The following is a 17,583-nucleotide window of genomic DNA, read 5'->3' on the forward strand; positions in this document are numbered from 1 at the left end:
CCCATCCCACACCTGTGCTCGCCCACTCCATCTCTCCCATAACCCAGGAATCAAAGGACTCTGTGATCTTGCCGATAGTAGGCCAAATAGAGCCATCCATAGGCCCACAGATCCTCCTATAGGCCACAAAGTGGCATCCACCGACCCTGACTTAGAGGGTCAGCTCAGCTCAAGGAATGCATACCCTCTTGTCTTCACATAGGGAACAGCAGGTAGCCCTGGGCCCTGGGCACATCTACCACCTTGAGGAGAAGGGTTTGGAGGTCTTTGCTAGCAAGTCCTTCCGTAACTACTGCTGCTTTTTTTCACTACCCCAAAACATTATAGTCAGGGGTGATTGCTTTAAGCAGGAGAATGTTAGAGTAAATCAGATCAATGTGTGGGGAATGACAGGTTTTCACTTAAGGATGGCTCAGGAGTAAAAAGAAAGTCTGCAGTCACCTCAATAAAAATTTCAATTAAAAAAAATCATGCGTGCACGCGCATATGTTTTGTATAAACATGTGTCCATATGTGTCTGGACGTGCTCAGCTGTGTGTACACATAGAGAGGCCAGAGGCTGAGTCCAGCCATATCCCCCCAGACTTCTCCGTATTCTTTGGACATTTACTTAGTATGCATGTATGTGCATGTGCCACAGCCTATGTGTGGAGGTCAGAGGACAACGGTTAGGAGTCAGTTCTGTCCAATATGTGGGTCTCGGGGTTGAATGCAGGCTTCGTAACAGGTGCCTTTCTTTCCTCGCTGAGGCATCTTGCAAGCCACATTATTATTATTTTTAGACAAGGGATCTCACGGAACCTAGAAGTCACCCGTTCAGTTAGGGTGGCAGGTCAGTGGGCTCCCAGAACCCACCTGCCTCTGCCATCCCCCAGTGCTGGATTTACAAGTGTGCATCATCACACCTGGCTTTTACACGGGTTAGGGACCTGAACTCAAGGCCTCCCACGCGTGCAGCAAGCACTATACCTGCTGAGCCATCTCCCCTGCACAAAAGAAACAGAGGACTGAGCCAGCAAGTCCTCATCTCATTCTGTCACCTCCTCGACACACAGTGACAAAGCAAGCAGGAGCTTGCAGTGTTGGCCAGCCGTGGATGTATTGGCGGTGGTCCACTCTCAGTGGGACTGGCACATGTCTCCTTTTACACTGCGGCAGAGTATCTCATCTACACTACCACAGGGAGTGGGGTGGACCTACATGGCCCAACCTTACACCACAGCCCAGAAGTCAGTTGCAGCATCTGCAACTACACTAAGTACAAGACGATGACCCGGAAGCCACTTGAGGGGCAAAGGCAGGTGGGTCTCTAGTAGAAGCCCTAGACTCTCTGCATAAAGGCTCACCATCCTCTAAATAGGCAGACCTGACAGGCCTCCCCGTGGGAAACTACCTGAACCCATTCCTGGTGACCAGCTGCTTCCTAGGGCAGATACTAAAGATAAGACCAAGTCTGGTCTACCTGTGTGACACTCACTGCCCCTTTCAGGACAACAGAACAGAAAAGATAACTCCCTGAGGTCCAGCTTCCTCATCCTGTAAACCCACAGATAGCATCTTTGAACAAACCAGCATACAGACAGCTCGGCTAGAAGAGGCCAGGGTTCAGGGTCCCATCTCCATAGGAAGGCGTTTCAGTCTTGGCTTCTCCAGTCAGTATATTCAGTATGCCTGGCCTGCTTTGCTGGGACATGGGTATAACTCTCTCTCTCTCTCTCTCTCTCTCTCTCTCTCTCTCTCTCTCTCTCTCTCTCTCTCTCTCTCTCCCCTCCCACTCCTCTTCCTCTCCCTCCCCCTCCTCCCTCTCCTCCCCCTCTCTGAGCAGTTTGCAGTAGGAGGAACTCATTAACACAGCCCAAGAGGGAAGGTGGAAGCATGGAGTGCAGACTCAGAACCCCGTTGGGCACCTAACAGACCAGCATGTGCAGGAATTGTAAAGACAAACTTCTGCCGTCTTACCATGGGTGACAGGGGCCTAGGCCTGGGAATGAGTGTGGCTAGTGCGAGAGAGGACATGATTCACAGCAAGGCCTCTGCTGCTGGTCACCCTGGGACCCCCCCCCCAACTTTATGTGAGGAAAGAAGCTGCTGAGACGGCAGGTTTGGTCCCAGCAGGTCCAGAACTCGGAACAGCGTTGTTGGGCTTGTGGACTCATTTCATAACACAATCCCATTTTAAACCTATGTGGAAATTGAGATTATTCTCATTTCTCAGAGTCAAGAGGATAAACCCTCAAAAGGTCCTATGACCTGGCCAATGCTTCACAGTCAACAAGAGGCAACCACATGCACAACCACTTGGCTGAATGAGTGTGGGAGTTGGGGAGCACAGAGGTGTGTGGTCCTCATAACAGGCACTACCACCACCACCATCATCACCACCACCATCATCATCACCACCACCATCATTACCACCACCATCATCACCACCACCATCACCACCACCACAACCACCACCACCACCACAACCACCACCACCATCATCACCACCACCACCATCACCACCACCACCACCATCATCATCACCATCACCACCACCATCATTACCACCATAACCATCACCAACACCACCATCACCACCACCACAACCACCAACACCATCAACGGTTCAAACAAGGACACTCAGGTCCAAAAAGGTATATGGAGAAGCCCTGTGCAAAATAGCTGCCCAAGGAGGGCCTGAGCAGGAGGGCTTCCAAATTATCCATCTGCCGACTCAAAAAGTACCCCGCACTTGCATCCCTTTGAAGATCTCAGGGTACAATGCAAGCTCTCATTTGGCAAGGAATGTGAACTTTAAAGGATTTTGGAAGTGTCTACCTCTGCTGAGACTACACAGCAAGCAGCATAGTAGGTGGTCATTTCTCTCACAAGCTTGGGGCTTCCTTCATCCTTCTGATGTAGTCACCTGAGGAAAACTGACTCTGTGCCCACAGCTTCTAGCACCATTGAACACAGCCTGAAATTATATGGTACTTTGTTCTTCCCTGCCTGCTGAACAGGACTTTTCAATTAACACTGTTCTCTGGAAACTGGGTGCTTACCACGGGGAACGCAGAAGGTCCCCACAATGCATTTGCTGAGTGACTATGTGAACCAACAAATAATTGAATGGGGTTTGTAAAGGAAGGGATGAAGCCCATCTCTGTAACAACTCAGATAAAGAGAGAGAATGGGTGGGTGTCTGGTAGAAGGGGGGCATTGAGTCACACACTCCCTGCATAGTAGGATCCGAGCCCCAAACATTGTGCTGTTAGGTCTTAACAGCAAGGCCCTTAAGTGCCTTCTCCTATACACTATTCCCACAGCCCGACCCCGACAAGGCTCGGTAGGGGATGTGGGAGAGGGGGGATGGTGATCTTAAGAGTGCTTCCTCCGTGTCCACTCACTTCTACGCCTTAATGAATTTTCCCCAACCCAATCATCCCGCCTCCTCACGGACCTACCGGCTCCCCTAAACAGCAAAGTTTTCAGTGCCTCCGTCTCTAGGGAGGGACGCTGGGTCCGTTGCGAGGGGGCGGGACCATTCGGCACTGCGGGCTTCCGGCTACGAACTTCCCCAGGACTGCTCACTCCACCCCCGCCCCCCAGAGGTCTGGTTCTTCAAGGCAGAGGCAGGTCAGGCTGCGCCGGTCCGGAGGAGGGCGTCTAATTCTCAAATTCAGATTGCATTACTCATTTCCCCCTTTAGGGTCCTCTAAACAGTAAGAGACAAAAGATTCAAAGGCAGCATGGCAACTTTGAATAATGGGCAAGGAAATAGTGAATTAAAGGCATGAGTGGTGGCTCAAACCTGTAGTCCCCAGAACATAGCATGTGGAGGCAAGGTGTCCTTGAATATATAGTACATTTGAGGACCTGGGCTCCCCGAAATCATGTCAAAACAAAGCTACTGTGGCAGGAGATTTCCTCATTTGTTAGAGGGTTGGCCTGTCTGCGGACTGGTGGTGCACACGTGTTATTCCAGCAGTAGGGAGGTAGAAGCAAGAAGACCAGAACTTCAAGGTCATTCTTGGCTGTGGATATGAGATCCCATCTCAAACAACAACGTGACATCAACAGTAACCAGTTACTAAACGCCCACAGTAAGGATGTGAGGAGATTGCGAGTTGGGGCTTGGTGTTCAAACTGTAGCTGCAGATAGACGGGTCACAGCACTGTGTCCAGCTCTGGGTCTCTGGAGGCTCAGCAACCACCCTCCCACCCACAGTCCCAGCTTCCTGTTGCATCTGCCTCCTGTGGCTGGGCAGTGGCTGCACCCTCCCAAATAGTAGTTGTCGAATGTCTGCATCTGCTCCACACTGGGCATAGGTTCGTGTTGTTCCCTGACTGGCCCTGAAAACCGAGTAATTTTGTTTTCAGTTGTTTCAGACCTGTCTCACTATGTTGTCCTTGCTGGCTAGGAACTGGCATAGATCTATCTGCTGGCCTCTTTTGTGATCGTAGTTATTGTGGTATATAGGGGACTGTCCTTGTTTTTTTTTAAATGCCATTTTAAAAGATCTATTTCTTTTTATATTACGTGTATGATGAGTGTATACATGTATGGCCTACATGTATGTTTGCGCACTGTGTGGTATCTAATGCCTGCGGAGGCTCTTAACCGGCTGTAATTCCAGATCCAGGGGTTCTAGCTCCTTCTCTCTCGGCCTCCGCAGGCATTAGATCCCCTTCTCAACTGCCCAGAGCTTTCCCATAATATTCCCATTTCATAGGTAGGTAAACTGAGCTCACTGAGACATATTAATGTTGAAGGAGGTAGCAGGGTCTGGTGTTCATTATATGAATTTTAATCAATGTATTAATAATTCTGGCTGGTTATCAGGTCTGCACTGGACATTAAGTGCACAGAATTAAATTGGTCCCAGTCTGGGCTATACAATATCAGTGAAGGACCAGAGAGGCCAGGCTAGGACGAACCTACAAGCAGAGAGAAGGGTAAGCTTTGCCTGGGCCGGAGGTCTGTCTGCCTTTGTGCTGGCTTATATTCCCCCACCCCCACCCCCAGAGCATCTCTCCAGCACCCCCTCCTGGCCAGCTCTCCTCACCCGTCAGACCTGGATGTTGGTATAACCTTTTCTGCATCTGTACCATGGCTTCATTTGCTTTACATTTTGGCATTTCTGTACTCACTCAGTGTCTGCTTCTGAGAAAAGCAGGAGTGTAAAGGGTACTAGAGACGGACAAGGTGACCATGGTTCTCCATGGTTCTGGGATTAGGCTGTGTACCCCACTCAGGGTCCACAGACATCCTTGTTTTGGCTGGCATGTCCCAGACTTGGAACAATTGTCCAAATAATCGCAGTAACCAAGTGGGTTGCCATGGCAGCATCAGCCCATAATAAGACATCAAGGATGAGAGGGGCTACTAGTCTGATGACCAAGCATCTCAGTGTGTTGGGGATATCACAGGGCTGAGAGCTCTCAGACACATGAGCAGACCATGTTGGGAAGAGTCCATTCTCAGGAGGATCACCTCACAGAGGCCCTCTTCTTCACCCAGTGCAGTCATGGAACATTCCTTTAGATCAGTGGGTCTCAACCTTCCCAGGGCTGAGACCCTTTAATACAGTTCCTCATGGTGTGGTGACTGCCCCCCAACCATAAAATTATTTTTGTTGCTACTTCATAACTGTAATTTTGCCACTATTATGAATCATGACGTAGTTTTTTTGGAGACAGAGGCTTGCCAAAGCGTCTCCATCCACAGGTTGAGAACCTCTGCTCTCGACTGAAGATGGGCCTGAAGGGTGGGGACTAGATCTTGTTGCCCATCACAGATCTATTCTGCCACTAAAGAAATTATTTCTTTTTCTTTCATACACTGCATCTCAGCCACAGCTTCCTCTCCCTCTACTCCTCCCAGTTCTCCTCCAGCCTGCCCTCACCTCCAGATCCATTCCCCTGCCAGAAAACAAAAACAAACAAATAAAAAAACATGCATCCAAGGAACAGCAACCAAACCTGGCACAAGCTACAATAAGACCAGGCACAGACCCTCACATCAAGGCTGAGCGAAGCAACCCAGTAGGAGGAAAAGGGTCTGAAAAGCAGGCTAAAAAGTCAGAGACAGCCCATCTCTCACTGTCAGAAGTCCCGCCCCAGAACACCAAGCCAATGACCATAACATATGCAAAGGACCTAGCACGGACGCATGCGGGCTTCACAGTTGCTACTTTGGTCTCTGTGAGCCCCCACGAACCCTACATAGGTGATTCTGTGGGATGGGCTTTCCCAGTGTTCTTGAACCCTCTGGCTCCTACAATTCTTCCTCCTCTTCTTCCATGGGTTTCCAAGGGGAGGGATCCGATGGTCCCCTCCAACCTGGGCTTTCTCTCTGCCTAATGTTTGGCTGTGGGTCTCTGCATCTGTTCCCATCAGCTGCCAGAGGCAGCTCTCTCACAATGACTGGATGAGTTTGTTCTACCCTAGGTCTTTGGGCTATACCAGTCTCTTGTTCCCAGTTGTGTTAGTTTGAATAGGAATGGTCCCCACAGACTCATGTGTTTGAATGCTTGGCCTAAAGGAAGTGGCACTATTAGTAGGTGTGGCTTTGCTGGAGGAAGTGTGTCACTGTGGAGGTGGGCTTTGAGGTCTCATGTGCTCAGGCTCCACCCGGTGTGCTAATAGTCTCCTGCATGTTTGTGTACCACATGTGTGCCTGGTTCCAGTGGAGGCCAGAAGAGGGTGTCAGATCCCTGGAACTGGAGTTGTAGACAGGTGTGGCCTGTCATAGGTGCTGGGAGCTGAACCCCAATCCTCTGGAAAAACACTAGCACTCTTAACCACAGGGGCACCTGTCCGTTCCAGCTTTCCCTTTGATCACATTTAGTTTGTACTTTAAATTACTTTTAGAGGTGTTCATTGATAATGTTTGAAAACACATTTTATATTTAAGCGTTGATGTCATATCCTGCAGTATTGTTGAACTTCTTTACCTGACAGCCCAAAGAATGTCTTGTAAAAGTCCGGCTCGGCAAGCAGAACGTTTACTATCGGTTGTTTTCAGAGCAAGGTGTGAGTTACAGGTGCATGTATGGAAGTTGCCATCACCCTCCACCACCCATTAGGCTGCTACTCTATGTGGCTTTAAGTCTGCAAAGGGATGGACACAAACCTGATTTACATCACCACCTAGTGTTCACAGCAGAAGAGACTACACACTCAGATAACAAAGCACAAACAAACCCAGACTCAATGCTGCATGGTCATACAGCCCCTATATGGCTCTTATCAAGGATTTTCCTGGCTTCAGCAAATATACCGTGACAGTAGAAGAGTGTATTTATAGTGATACAGTCTAGACTGCAGACCTAATGCTGCTCACTGCAGGGTGCAATTACTCAGGCTCGCTCTTTCTTTCTTCCTTTTCTTTTCTCTTTTTTTTTTTTCTTTTGTTGTTGTTTGGTTTTGATTTTTTGAGACAGTTTCTCTGTGTAGCTAACTTAGCTGTCCTGGAACTAGTTCTCTATAGACCAGGCTGGCCTTGAACTCACAGAGATCTGCCTGCCTCTGCCTCCGGAGTGCTGGGATTAAAGGCATTGCCCAGCTTTTTTCTTAGTTCTTAATCATAAATAGATTTAGTAAATTGCTATTGTCTTACTTATTAGATTATCAGGTCCATAATTATCCTTATTTATTGATATAGCATTATATAATGTTTTACAGAAATTATAATTTAAATAAATATATAGAAAGCTGCATGTTTAATAGACTTGGCCTAATAAGTTCTTTAAAAAAATATTTATTTTGTGTATTAATGTTTGTCAAAATGTATGTCTATGTATCATATGTGAGCCTGGTACCAAGGGAGGCCAGAGGGAGGTGTTGGATTCTCTTGGATTGGAGCTAGAGATAGCTGTGAGCTACCATGTGAATTCTTGGAATGAAAAACTGGTGTTCTGGGAAAGCATCTTGTGCTCTTTTATACGAAGCCATTTCTCCAGTCCCAATACACTTCTAAATAACACTCACAATGTAGTACCACTTAACCCAGGGAAAGTGTTTTCACCCCAACACACACACACACACACACACACACACGCACACAGAGCAGGAAATTTGAAAGTATATATATGATAGACACAATATAATATTTTAGATATTAAGTCACACATTTGTGACAGCAACCACACTGTCATGATACATGTGTTTGATATGTTACTATGTTCAGTTTGATAGTATTACATTGACTACATCTTTGTCTACATTCAAGAAGGCTATTATTCTGAGGTCTTAGTTTCTTGTGATCTTTTCCATAGTTTCCTGTAGTGTAGTACAACCAACACAAATGTTATCATGAAGCCTCTTATTATGTATAGTTAATATATGCTAATAATACATATTATATAATTGAGGATATATATTATAAAACTCATTCTATCTAGCAATTACCATATTGTTCCAATTAGATCCTTTATAATACAAGCTACATTTGAATTACAAGCTACCTTTTCCCATGTGGTAAAATATTTTATTACTTCATCATTCTATGAATTATTTCATCTTTGCTGAATAATCCCAAGCTATGTTTTAACACCTATTAAAGTAGACAGCAATTGGAGATCGAAGCAAGAGGATTATGAATTCAAAACCCTATTTCAAAAAATTGCAAAAACTATTAAAACAAGATACATGGATGAAATAATTATTATTGCCATGTACTGCGGCACACACCTATAATTCCCAACACTTGGTAGGCAGAGGCAGGAGGATTGCCATGAATTTCAAGAGCAGCCAGGGCCTCAGACCAAGACCTCATCAAGAAAGGAGCATTGAACAGAAAGAAAGAAAGGAGAGGGAGAGAGCAGTGTTCTCATGACCCCAGGGTCAGCTCTCCTGACTGCCTGAAGGCATCTCTCCCTGCTCAGCTCACTTTGAGGCAGAGGAGTGGTGGGGACAGCTGCTTTCTGTTCTTGCCCTTTTGCTGGCTCCCTGCACCCCTGCACTAGGGTCAGCTCTGTTGTCCAGGCAAGATTGCAGGGCCTGCTCTCCTGAGTACTACACCTAGTGAGGGGCGGGGATAGGTGAGGGGCGGGGATAGGTGAGGGGCGGGGATAGGTGAGGGGCGGGGATAGGTGAGGGGCGGGGATAGGTGAGGGGCGGGGATAGGTGAGGGGCGGGGATAGGTGAGGGGCGGGGATAGGTGAGGGGCGGGGATAGGTGAGGGGCGGGGATAGCTCTACCATGCTTATGATCCTGTGGGCAGCTTTCCTGAATACCAGAGTCAGTTCTCCCACACTCAATGCCCTAGGGGCAGCTCCACTGTGCTTCCTGGGCAAGGCACTCTCCAGAGTGCTGCTGCCTATGAGATCTTGGGCCATCTCTCCAGAATGCCACAGCCAGTGATGGGTGGGTGGGGTCAGTTTAGCACAGCCCTGGACATCCATGAGGTCCTTTGTGGCTGCCCAGACATCCCCATGTTCTCTCTCTAGTTATCATATGAGCCACGGATACCAACCCATGGCACTGTGAACCCAGACATGACCCTCAGAGGCAGCTTGGGTTGGAAGCTCACCCTTGGTGGTGGGGCTAGCCACTCACAGCAGGCTACTCCTCTCCACACTCGAGTGTCCAGTTCCGTCTCTCTCCATAATGCTCAAGCTGTTCCATTTCTTTTTTCTCCCATTTGTCCGCCACATATTTGTATATTATGGCTGCTCATGCTGCAGGCTGGCCATAAGGCTAGCTGACCCATGGGTGATATCTTCCATTCATACAGCCTGATCAGCATGACAGCAAGCAGGTATCTACAGTCCATCTGTGCTATGCACAGAAGGGCATGTCTGTGGGCACCATGGTGATCCACAGGTCTTCCTTCTCCCTCACTGTGCTGTGTGGTGGTAGGGGAGGGTGCTATGTGGTGTCTATAGCCAACCTGTGCTGTGGGGCAGAGGGCAGGTCTGTGGGCATCTTTCCTTGCCCACACTGGGTAGCATGACTGAATGCAGGTATCTGTGTTCCTCCTCCCATCCAAGGTATGAGTCCTAGGCATAAAAAAGCTTTGGCCACCAAGCCAGGCATCAAGCTAGGATGAACAAAGGACTGTCATCTGCTCCACCGCTGGCTGATATAAGAACACCACCAAATTTCCTCTTTGTCCATTGCTGGGGGCCAGCCTTGGCGGGGTTCTTCTTGAGGCAACGGAGGGGGAAGAGCCTCAGTGGAGGTAAGACTTTGTCTTAGGAGATATTTAGGGTTGCTGTATAATAATAAAACGTTTTCTTATCTAAGTCTAAGTCACTATGTTACTGTAGCTGACCTGCCTTCTGTGTTCCTCTGAGGCCAGAAACTGCAGTCTCTGGCACTTAGCACCTCATCCTAACACAGCAGGAGATAGTAAAGGATTCATTGCTAGAGCCTTTTCCCTTTTGTCCAGATGCCTCTTGCTTGGCAGGCTAGGGGGAAGTTTGAAGCAATAAACTTCTACTGAACCAGGAGAAGAGAATAACACTCTTGGAAGGAAAAACTTTTACATAGGCAAATATGCATAAACTCACATAAGTTCATTTGCAGATTCACATGTGTGCATTCATACATTTCTATTCAAACCAATTGAGTCCAACTTGCATGCATTCTCACAATTACATACTTACACACACACACACACACACATCCATACTTATACATATAGAGCAAAAGACCAAGCACCAGTGCAGAGAGAACTCACTCATTCTTGATGAGCTCCAATCTTTATTGCATAGAGAAATAAAAAGTTTCTACTCTTCTAATGCTAAATTAATTAAACTCAAGTTTGTAAGAAGAAAACTTTGTTACTTTAATAAGACTAAGCCTGTCTTGTTATTAAGAAAGGACCTGTTCTGTCCCATGGTAAGGAGAAGCCTGCCTGCTCCTTCTGCTCTCTGCAGCTTCTTCTTATTTCCTCTGCATTCTCCTTCTAATCTTGCTCTCTCCTCCTGCTCTGATGTCACAATGATGCTCTAGCTCTCAATGCCTTTTCTCCCAATGCTGGGCCTATACTTCTAAGTTCTTCTTGTGTATAGCTCTGTCCAAAAAGTGTTCTGTTTAAAAACTTCTCCTTAGCTCAGTTCCTCTCTCGGCTCAGTTCTTCTCAGCTCAGTTCTGACTTTTTTTTGTTCTCATTACTTAAACATCTTTCAGAATATATAATCACAGTTACAAAAGAGAATGTTTACATGCATATTTATTAGGAGTGATTATTTGGCTAAACATCCATCACCTGTCACAGCTCCACCGGTTCATTGTAAGTTGAAAACTATAACTAAGTTACTAGTGAAGTTTTGTATAGAAAAATCCAGTCAATATTTTATCTTCTGTCCTAGCACCTATAATAAATTGTTAGTTCCCTTTTTATGACCTTTGGTTAATTGTTTTACAACCTCTTGGAATGTCCTACCAGTAGGAGAAAGTCTGGTTACTATATAATAGCGATTAACTGGTAACACATGGGAGACTGACAGAGTCTCATTACAGTTTTGACTATCAGAAAAGGACCGAATAGCAGTCCCACTATAAAAGAGCTTAATAATCGCTGATAATAATTTTAGGAATTCTTATAGGCTCATCATTAAGACTTAAGAAGTCATCTATTTGTCTATATAGCATCACTACAAGGCAGTACATCTTCATAGATCTGCAGAGATCTGCTCCAAAGAGGTGGGCTAATGCCTAGTTATTGTTATATATGTTTAGTAATAACAGGAAAAGCATATTAATAGCAGGAATCTTTCCTAAAATGAATTCTCTTATGGCCTTGTCCAATAAGAGTGAATCTGTTGCAGATTATATTATAATATGAAGCAGACCATCTCAGGAAGATCACTTGCTAGTTATTAGCTAGTCCTATTAAGGCTCTTGACAGTCCATTGCCAGGGGAGTAGTCAAGATCAGTCAAGTGCTCAGGGATTGGTGGGTTTCTGGGGCAAGCTCGAGAATTGGTGGGTGTGGTGGTTTGAATATGCTTGAGCCCATGGAAAATGGATCTATTAGGAGGTGTGGCCTTACTGGAGGATGTGTAGCCTTGTTAGAGGAAGTGTGTCACTGTGGAGTCAGGCTTTGAGTTCTCATATATATGTTCAAGTCTGGCCAGTGTGATCCAGACCCCACTCCTGGTACCAACTTCTGTTATAAGGTTTTAGTGCTATGAAGAGACATCATGACCAAAGCAACTCTTTTTTTTTTTTAAAAGATGTATTTATTGTTATATGTAAGTACACTGTAGCTGTCCTCAGACACCCCAGAAGTGGGCGTCAGATCTCATTACAGATGGTTGTGAGCCACCATGTGGTTGCTGGGATTTGAACTCAGGACCTTTAGAAGAGCAATCAGTGCTCTTAACTACTGAGCCATCTCTCCAGCCCCAAAGCAACTCTTATAAAAAGAAAACATTTCACTGGAACTGGCTTACAGTTTCATGGGTTTAGTCTATTATTATGGCATGGCAGCGTGCAAGCAGACATAGTGCTGGAGGAGCCAAGAGGGCTACATTTTGATCTGAAGGCAGTGAGGAGACTGTCTTCTGCAGTGGGTTTTTCTGTTAAGAGATTAGTGGGGTTTTGGGCTTAGGGATTCGTGGGATCTGTTTCTTGGCCCTGGTTTTGGGCTTGGGGTCAAGTCAGGAACAGGGTGTTTTTCCTTTGTCCTTTTTTCCTACAACAGTTGTTAGGCAGTGCTCTCACTGATGAGTCATCACTTCAGCCCCTACCCATTCTAATCTTGATGACCATTTAGTCCTTTCCAACTCCAAGAACACATTGACGAAAGCATATTTATTTATGTCTTACAATGGACATGCACAGTCATTTCTCTTGCTTATGGCTTGGTAGTGGAGCTGATGAATCCAAAGCTATACTGCTTTTACCTTATAAGCATTTTCAAAGAGATTGTTCTAGTGTATCTATCCATCAGCATGGAGTGACAGTGCTGATGCAGTCGCTGTTCCTGAGGCCCTTCCAACCCTGACATTGGCAATTACCAAAATGTGCTGCCACCTTTTGGCTGGTGCCAGCTGTCTGTGTCACCTTGCTTTAACACTCAGTGACTGGCCAACGGTATTTATAGAATGAAGTAATAAATTATTATTACTTAGCTAGGAACTTTAAAAGAAGAAGTAATGATATGACTAATAAACCATATTCATGAAATCCTACCTATAATGACTTTTATATTTAAAAACCAACTTCACCAGGGTGAAATTTATAAGTAATACACTGTAAGATTTTAAGTGTATAATTGAAAATTTTATATACTCGTGTAACACTAACACTTTGAAAACTCAGTGATTCTTCCAAACAATTCTAGGCAAGCACTGACATACTCTTTCATTACCTATTCATTTTGTTTTCCCGTGAGTTTTAGAAATATAGGGTCAAAGAACGTACTCCTTTGCCCATGCTTTCTTTGTTCAGAATAATATTTTTGAGATTCATCATGTTGTCAGTCATGAATCCCATCTTTGTTGTTGAGACGTATTTCATTGTATAGATATATCACGATTTGTTTATCACATGTACCTGTTTGTGAACGTTTTAAATATTTCTAGTTTGTAGTTAGCAAGAATAAAGCTGCATACACTTCTTGGCTTGATTTAACCTTTCAAAGATATATTTGAAGGCATCATCTTACACACCATGGGTATGTATACTTATTAATTACAAAATAAATTTCAATATAAAGCTGCTATGAGCATTCATGGCCTTTTGGTGGAAAAGCACTTTTTATAAATTTTTATGTTGAGATTTATGTATGTGTATGAACATTTTGCTCCAATGTAGTCTGGTGTGTGACTGGTGTATGTTCTTGGAGATTAGAAGAGGCCATTGAAATTGGAAGTTCAGAGGTTGTGAGCCATTAGGTGGGTGCTGGGAATCCCTCCCCAGTCCTGTGCAGGAATACATGCTCTTAACCACTGAGCCATCTTTTAAACCTAGGGGAAAAATACTTAGCTGTAACAGTACTTCCTGCCTTTTCGTTAGATTCATGAACATACTTTTGGAGCTTCATGAAACTTGGGAAATTTGGCAGGTAAGGACCCAGCCTGTGTGAGTATAAGCAAACACTTCTCAATTGGTGAACAAACAAACAAATGTGTAACTACCCATCTGCAAGATCATTTGTCTGTCTCATGATTCATTTGTGAGGGGCCATCCAAGACTAAACACTAAGAGCTTCTCTAGGGGATGGTGACATGGAACAAAAGCCCCTTTAGGGGGTTGGTATGAAGAAAATCTTATTGCTAAGGCTTGAGATTTTAAGAATGGAGAAAGGGGACGACAGACATTCATAGCTGGCACAAGCAAGGTGGAGGGTCGAGACACACATGATGCTCAGGGATGCTGACCACTGCCTCTTTAGCTGCACACTGACCAGTTTCAGTAGTAACATCCACCCCATTGTGACCTTGATAATGAATATCCTGAACCACCAGCATGAGCATCACCAAGGAGTCTTTCTTGAGCTTGAAGACAGCTGACACCACTCTAGACTGGATCACAACCAACTCCTTTTCTCTCTCTCCCTGAGACAGGTTTTCTCTGTGTAGCCACACTACTATCCTGTAATGAGCTCTGAAGACCAGGCTGGCCACGCACTCAGAGATTTGCTTCTTTCTGTCTCTAAAAGCGAGCACCACAGCCAGGCTCACAATCAACTCTTAGCAAGATCTCCAGCTGATTTGTGTTCATGTTTGCACGGGGAGTGCTTCACTACAACAGACATATGCCGCCTGGGGTCGTTCAGGGTTTTTGCTGTGTAGATCATGCTGGCCCAGTCCTCTTACCACAGCCTCCAGAATGTGTCACCATATGCTGCGTTAATGTTTCTTATGTGTGGGATCATACAGTGTATAATTTTGTCAAGACTTGCTACTTTGACACAGCATGGATTTTGAATCTCATCCAAGTTCTGGCACTTGCCATTAGTTCATTTTCATCACTGCTGAATTCAAACTTTTAAGGGGATAAAAGAAAGCAACCACACTACCACTTACTATGTAATTACAACCTTCAACTTGCCCTAAGTTACAAGTCAAAAATACATCATCTGGTTTGTAGACAATTCAAACAATACCACACTTCGGTGTGCCTTGGGGAGCCGTAGAAGGTCATGCTTTAGTTTGTCAAATGAACATTACCAGAGCATCTCAAAAGCACCTCCTAGCCTCACTTCATATCTTTATTTCTAATTAAACCAGTTGGCAACGGGAGGGGTTACTGATTGTTTCTTTCCGCCTACCCTTCTCACTTAGTGGATCAAGGGCTCCATAACGCGCATGCTCCTTTCAAGCCATCCCCTGATCCTCTCCAACAACCTGGGCACTGGCACCTCCTTTCTAGCAGGCGGAAGCAGAGCCCTCAGCTTCGCCCTGGCACCTGCTTCCTCTTGTCCAATCCCACTGGACATTGTTCTGGCCCCGCCCACCTGCGGTCGCCTTGAGCCCCGCCCGCTTCGGAGGGAGCCCCGCCCCCCGCCCCTCCCCCGGCCGGGGTCGACTGAGCCTGCGCAATGCGGCTGATGGGCGGAGCAAGGACGTGAGGGGTGGGGGCGGCTGCGAGGGCTCCGAGCCCGGGCTGCTCGGAGCTCGCAGTCCTCCGGGCGGGTCTAAGGTAGTGGGGCTCCGTCATCTCCTCCGCCGCCCTCGAAAGTAAACTTTGCCACTCCACCCGCGGGGTCCCCAGTTCTCGCCGCAGTGCCTCCGGGCGGCGGGGTCCGGCGTCAGGGCCTGTCTGCCTCCCCCGGCGTGGGGCCTTGGGCGCCATGGACGCGTCGGCGCTGGAGCGGGACGCCGTGCAGTTCGCGCGGCTGGCAGTGCAGCGCGACCACGAAGGCCGCTACTCTGAGGCGGTGTTTTACTACAAGGTGAGGACAGGCACTCGGCTCGGGCCGCGTCACCCGATCGAGTGCTGGCGGAACCCGAGGCGGAGGGGCGGGGTCCAGCTGGGGCTGCCCGGCTTTTCAGGCCGCAGCTGCCCGCCGCTCTGCTGCTTGTGGCGGCCGAGGTGGGATGGGGAGTGAGCTCCCTGTTCGCTGTCTGTTGGCCTTGATGCAACCCTTGATGTGAGGCCAACCGTGGGTAATCCGTCAGAATATGCTAATAGTGCACATTCCAGGTAGAAAGAAAAAGTAAATTAGGAAAAAAATTCATCTTACTCTAGCATTCGATGTATGTGTCCATGATTGTTTTTCTAGGTGTACGTGTGTATACACGGCTTTTTACCCCCAAACTTGAATCATATCGTTTGTACTATTTTGGCACCTCACTTCTGCATTGTACCTAGATAACCTTTGGTTGCTTGCATGTGCTACGATTACAGCATGTTCTGTATTTGGTTGTGGCTTTCCAGAATTGAAGTAGTGCAGTTAAAATCCTTAGAGCTTTTTTTTTTTTTTTTTTTTTAAATCTGATACTTGTTTTAGATGATGGGGAGCACAGTTGCTAAGTCAAAGGGTATGCACTTCCGCAGTTCATCCTGTGTTCTCCAGTACTGAAGGTTTGCAAAACACACCCCTCCAGTTGTACCATCATGATATGGGCATCTTTTCCTTGATTATACGGAAGTAGTAAAAATTTTCCCCTATGCTTACGTGTTATCAGTAAAGTGTGGTTTGCTTTCTGCTAATATTTTACTATTTTTATTTTAAAACCTACCTTATATTTAGACACTTTTGTTTTAGGATCATTCGTTTTAAGTTTCTTAATTTTGATTTTACAATCCTACCTCCCTACCACACCCGAGTGTGTGTGTATGTGTCTATGTGTGTGTGTGTGTGTATCTGTCTGTGTGAGTCTGTGTCTCCCTGCCCCATCGCCCTCGTTCTCGGGGTTCTTGCTATATAGTGGAAGCTGTTTTTAAATTTGTCTTCCCTTTACCTTAGCCTTCCCATTGCTGAGATTTACAGGAATGTGCCACCATGCCTGACTACCAGGTGATAGTTCTTTAAAAGAAAATTCTTCTGTAGTTTTGTGAAACAACTTCAGCAAATTCTAAGTCAGCAAACTACTACCATATAGCCTAGTGTGGTGGCACCTGCTAATTTGCTTGTAAAACACCCCCCCCCCCCCAAGTACAGTGAGGTAAGAGGATCACTGAGTTCAACCTGGCTTAGGCTACATTGTAAGACTTTCTCAATATAACTAGCCTTTTCTAAAACTAAAGATACTATGTAACTTTTTTTCCTTTTAGAAGTTGTCATTTAGGAATTAAAATTCATCCTTTAGGAAGTTAAAAAGAAAGTGAGGAGGGCTACAATCTTCATCACTGTGTAAAACCAGGAGTCAGAAGGACCAGCCAGCTTAGGACATAAGAGACCCTGGTAGGAGGAGAGACAGAATGAGAGTGGGGGGCGATCGAGCAAACGCACTAGAGCAAGAGCTATTTACCTACAGGTGGATCTCCATAAATTTAAGGCTAGCTTGGTCTACTTTTCAGTGTCCAAGCCAGCCAGGGTTACATACTGAAACCCTGTCTTTAATTTTTGCCCCTTATTTTATTTTCACTTTTGAATATGAAATGAGTAAAATAAAGTTGGTAACAATTTGACTTTTTAAACAATCGAGGTGGAAGGCTAGAGAGATGGTTCAGTGGTTAAGAGGACTAGCTGCTC

The 17,583-nt window shown here is 46.0% G+C and overlaps 2 protein-coding genes across 4 annotated transcripts in view; one reads left to right on the top strand and one right to left on the bottom strand.

Moving 5' to 3' along the window:
* The window catches only part of Dnah1 (dynein axonemal heavy chain 1), a 70,485-nt gene extending 66,964 nt beyond the window's left edge, over window positions 1-3,521 (bottom strand). For both annotated transcript variants that reach the window (XM_021181307.2, XM_085828533.1), the window contains exon 1: window positions 3,447-3,521. The gene's annotated coding sequence lies outside the window, so the exon portion shown is untranslated. The remainder of the gene's footprint in view (window positions 1-3,446) is intronic.
* Window positions 3,522-15,502: 11,981 nt separating this feature from the next.
* The window catches only part of Capn7 (calpain 7), a 34,098-nt gene continuing 32,017 nt past the window's right edge, over window positions 15,503-17,583 (top strand). For both annotated transcript variants that reach the window (XM_021182003.2, XM_085828539.1), the window contains exon 1: window positions 15,503-15,837. In XM_021182003.2, the coding sequence (XP_021037662.1) occupies window positions 15,736-15,837 (102 nt within the window). In that variant the 5' untranslated portion in view covers window positions 15,503-15,735. The remainder of the gene's footprint in view (window positions 15,838-17,583) is intronic.

This window comes from Mus caroli, unplaced genomic scaffold (assembly GCF_978045245.1).
Source record: "Mus caroli unplaced genomic scaffold, Mus_caroli_1 scaffold_12, whole genome shotgun sequence".
In the NCBI taxonomy this organism is placed as follows: Eukaryota; Metazoa; Chordata; class Mammalia; order Rodentia; family Muridae; genus Mus; species Mus caroli.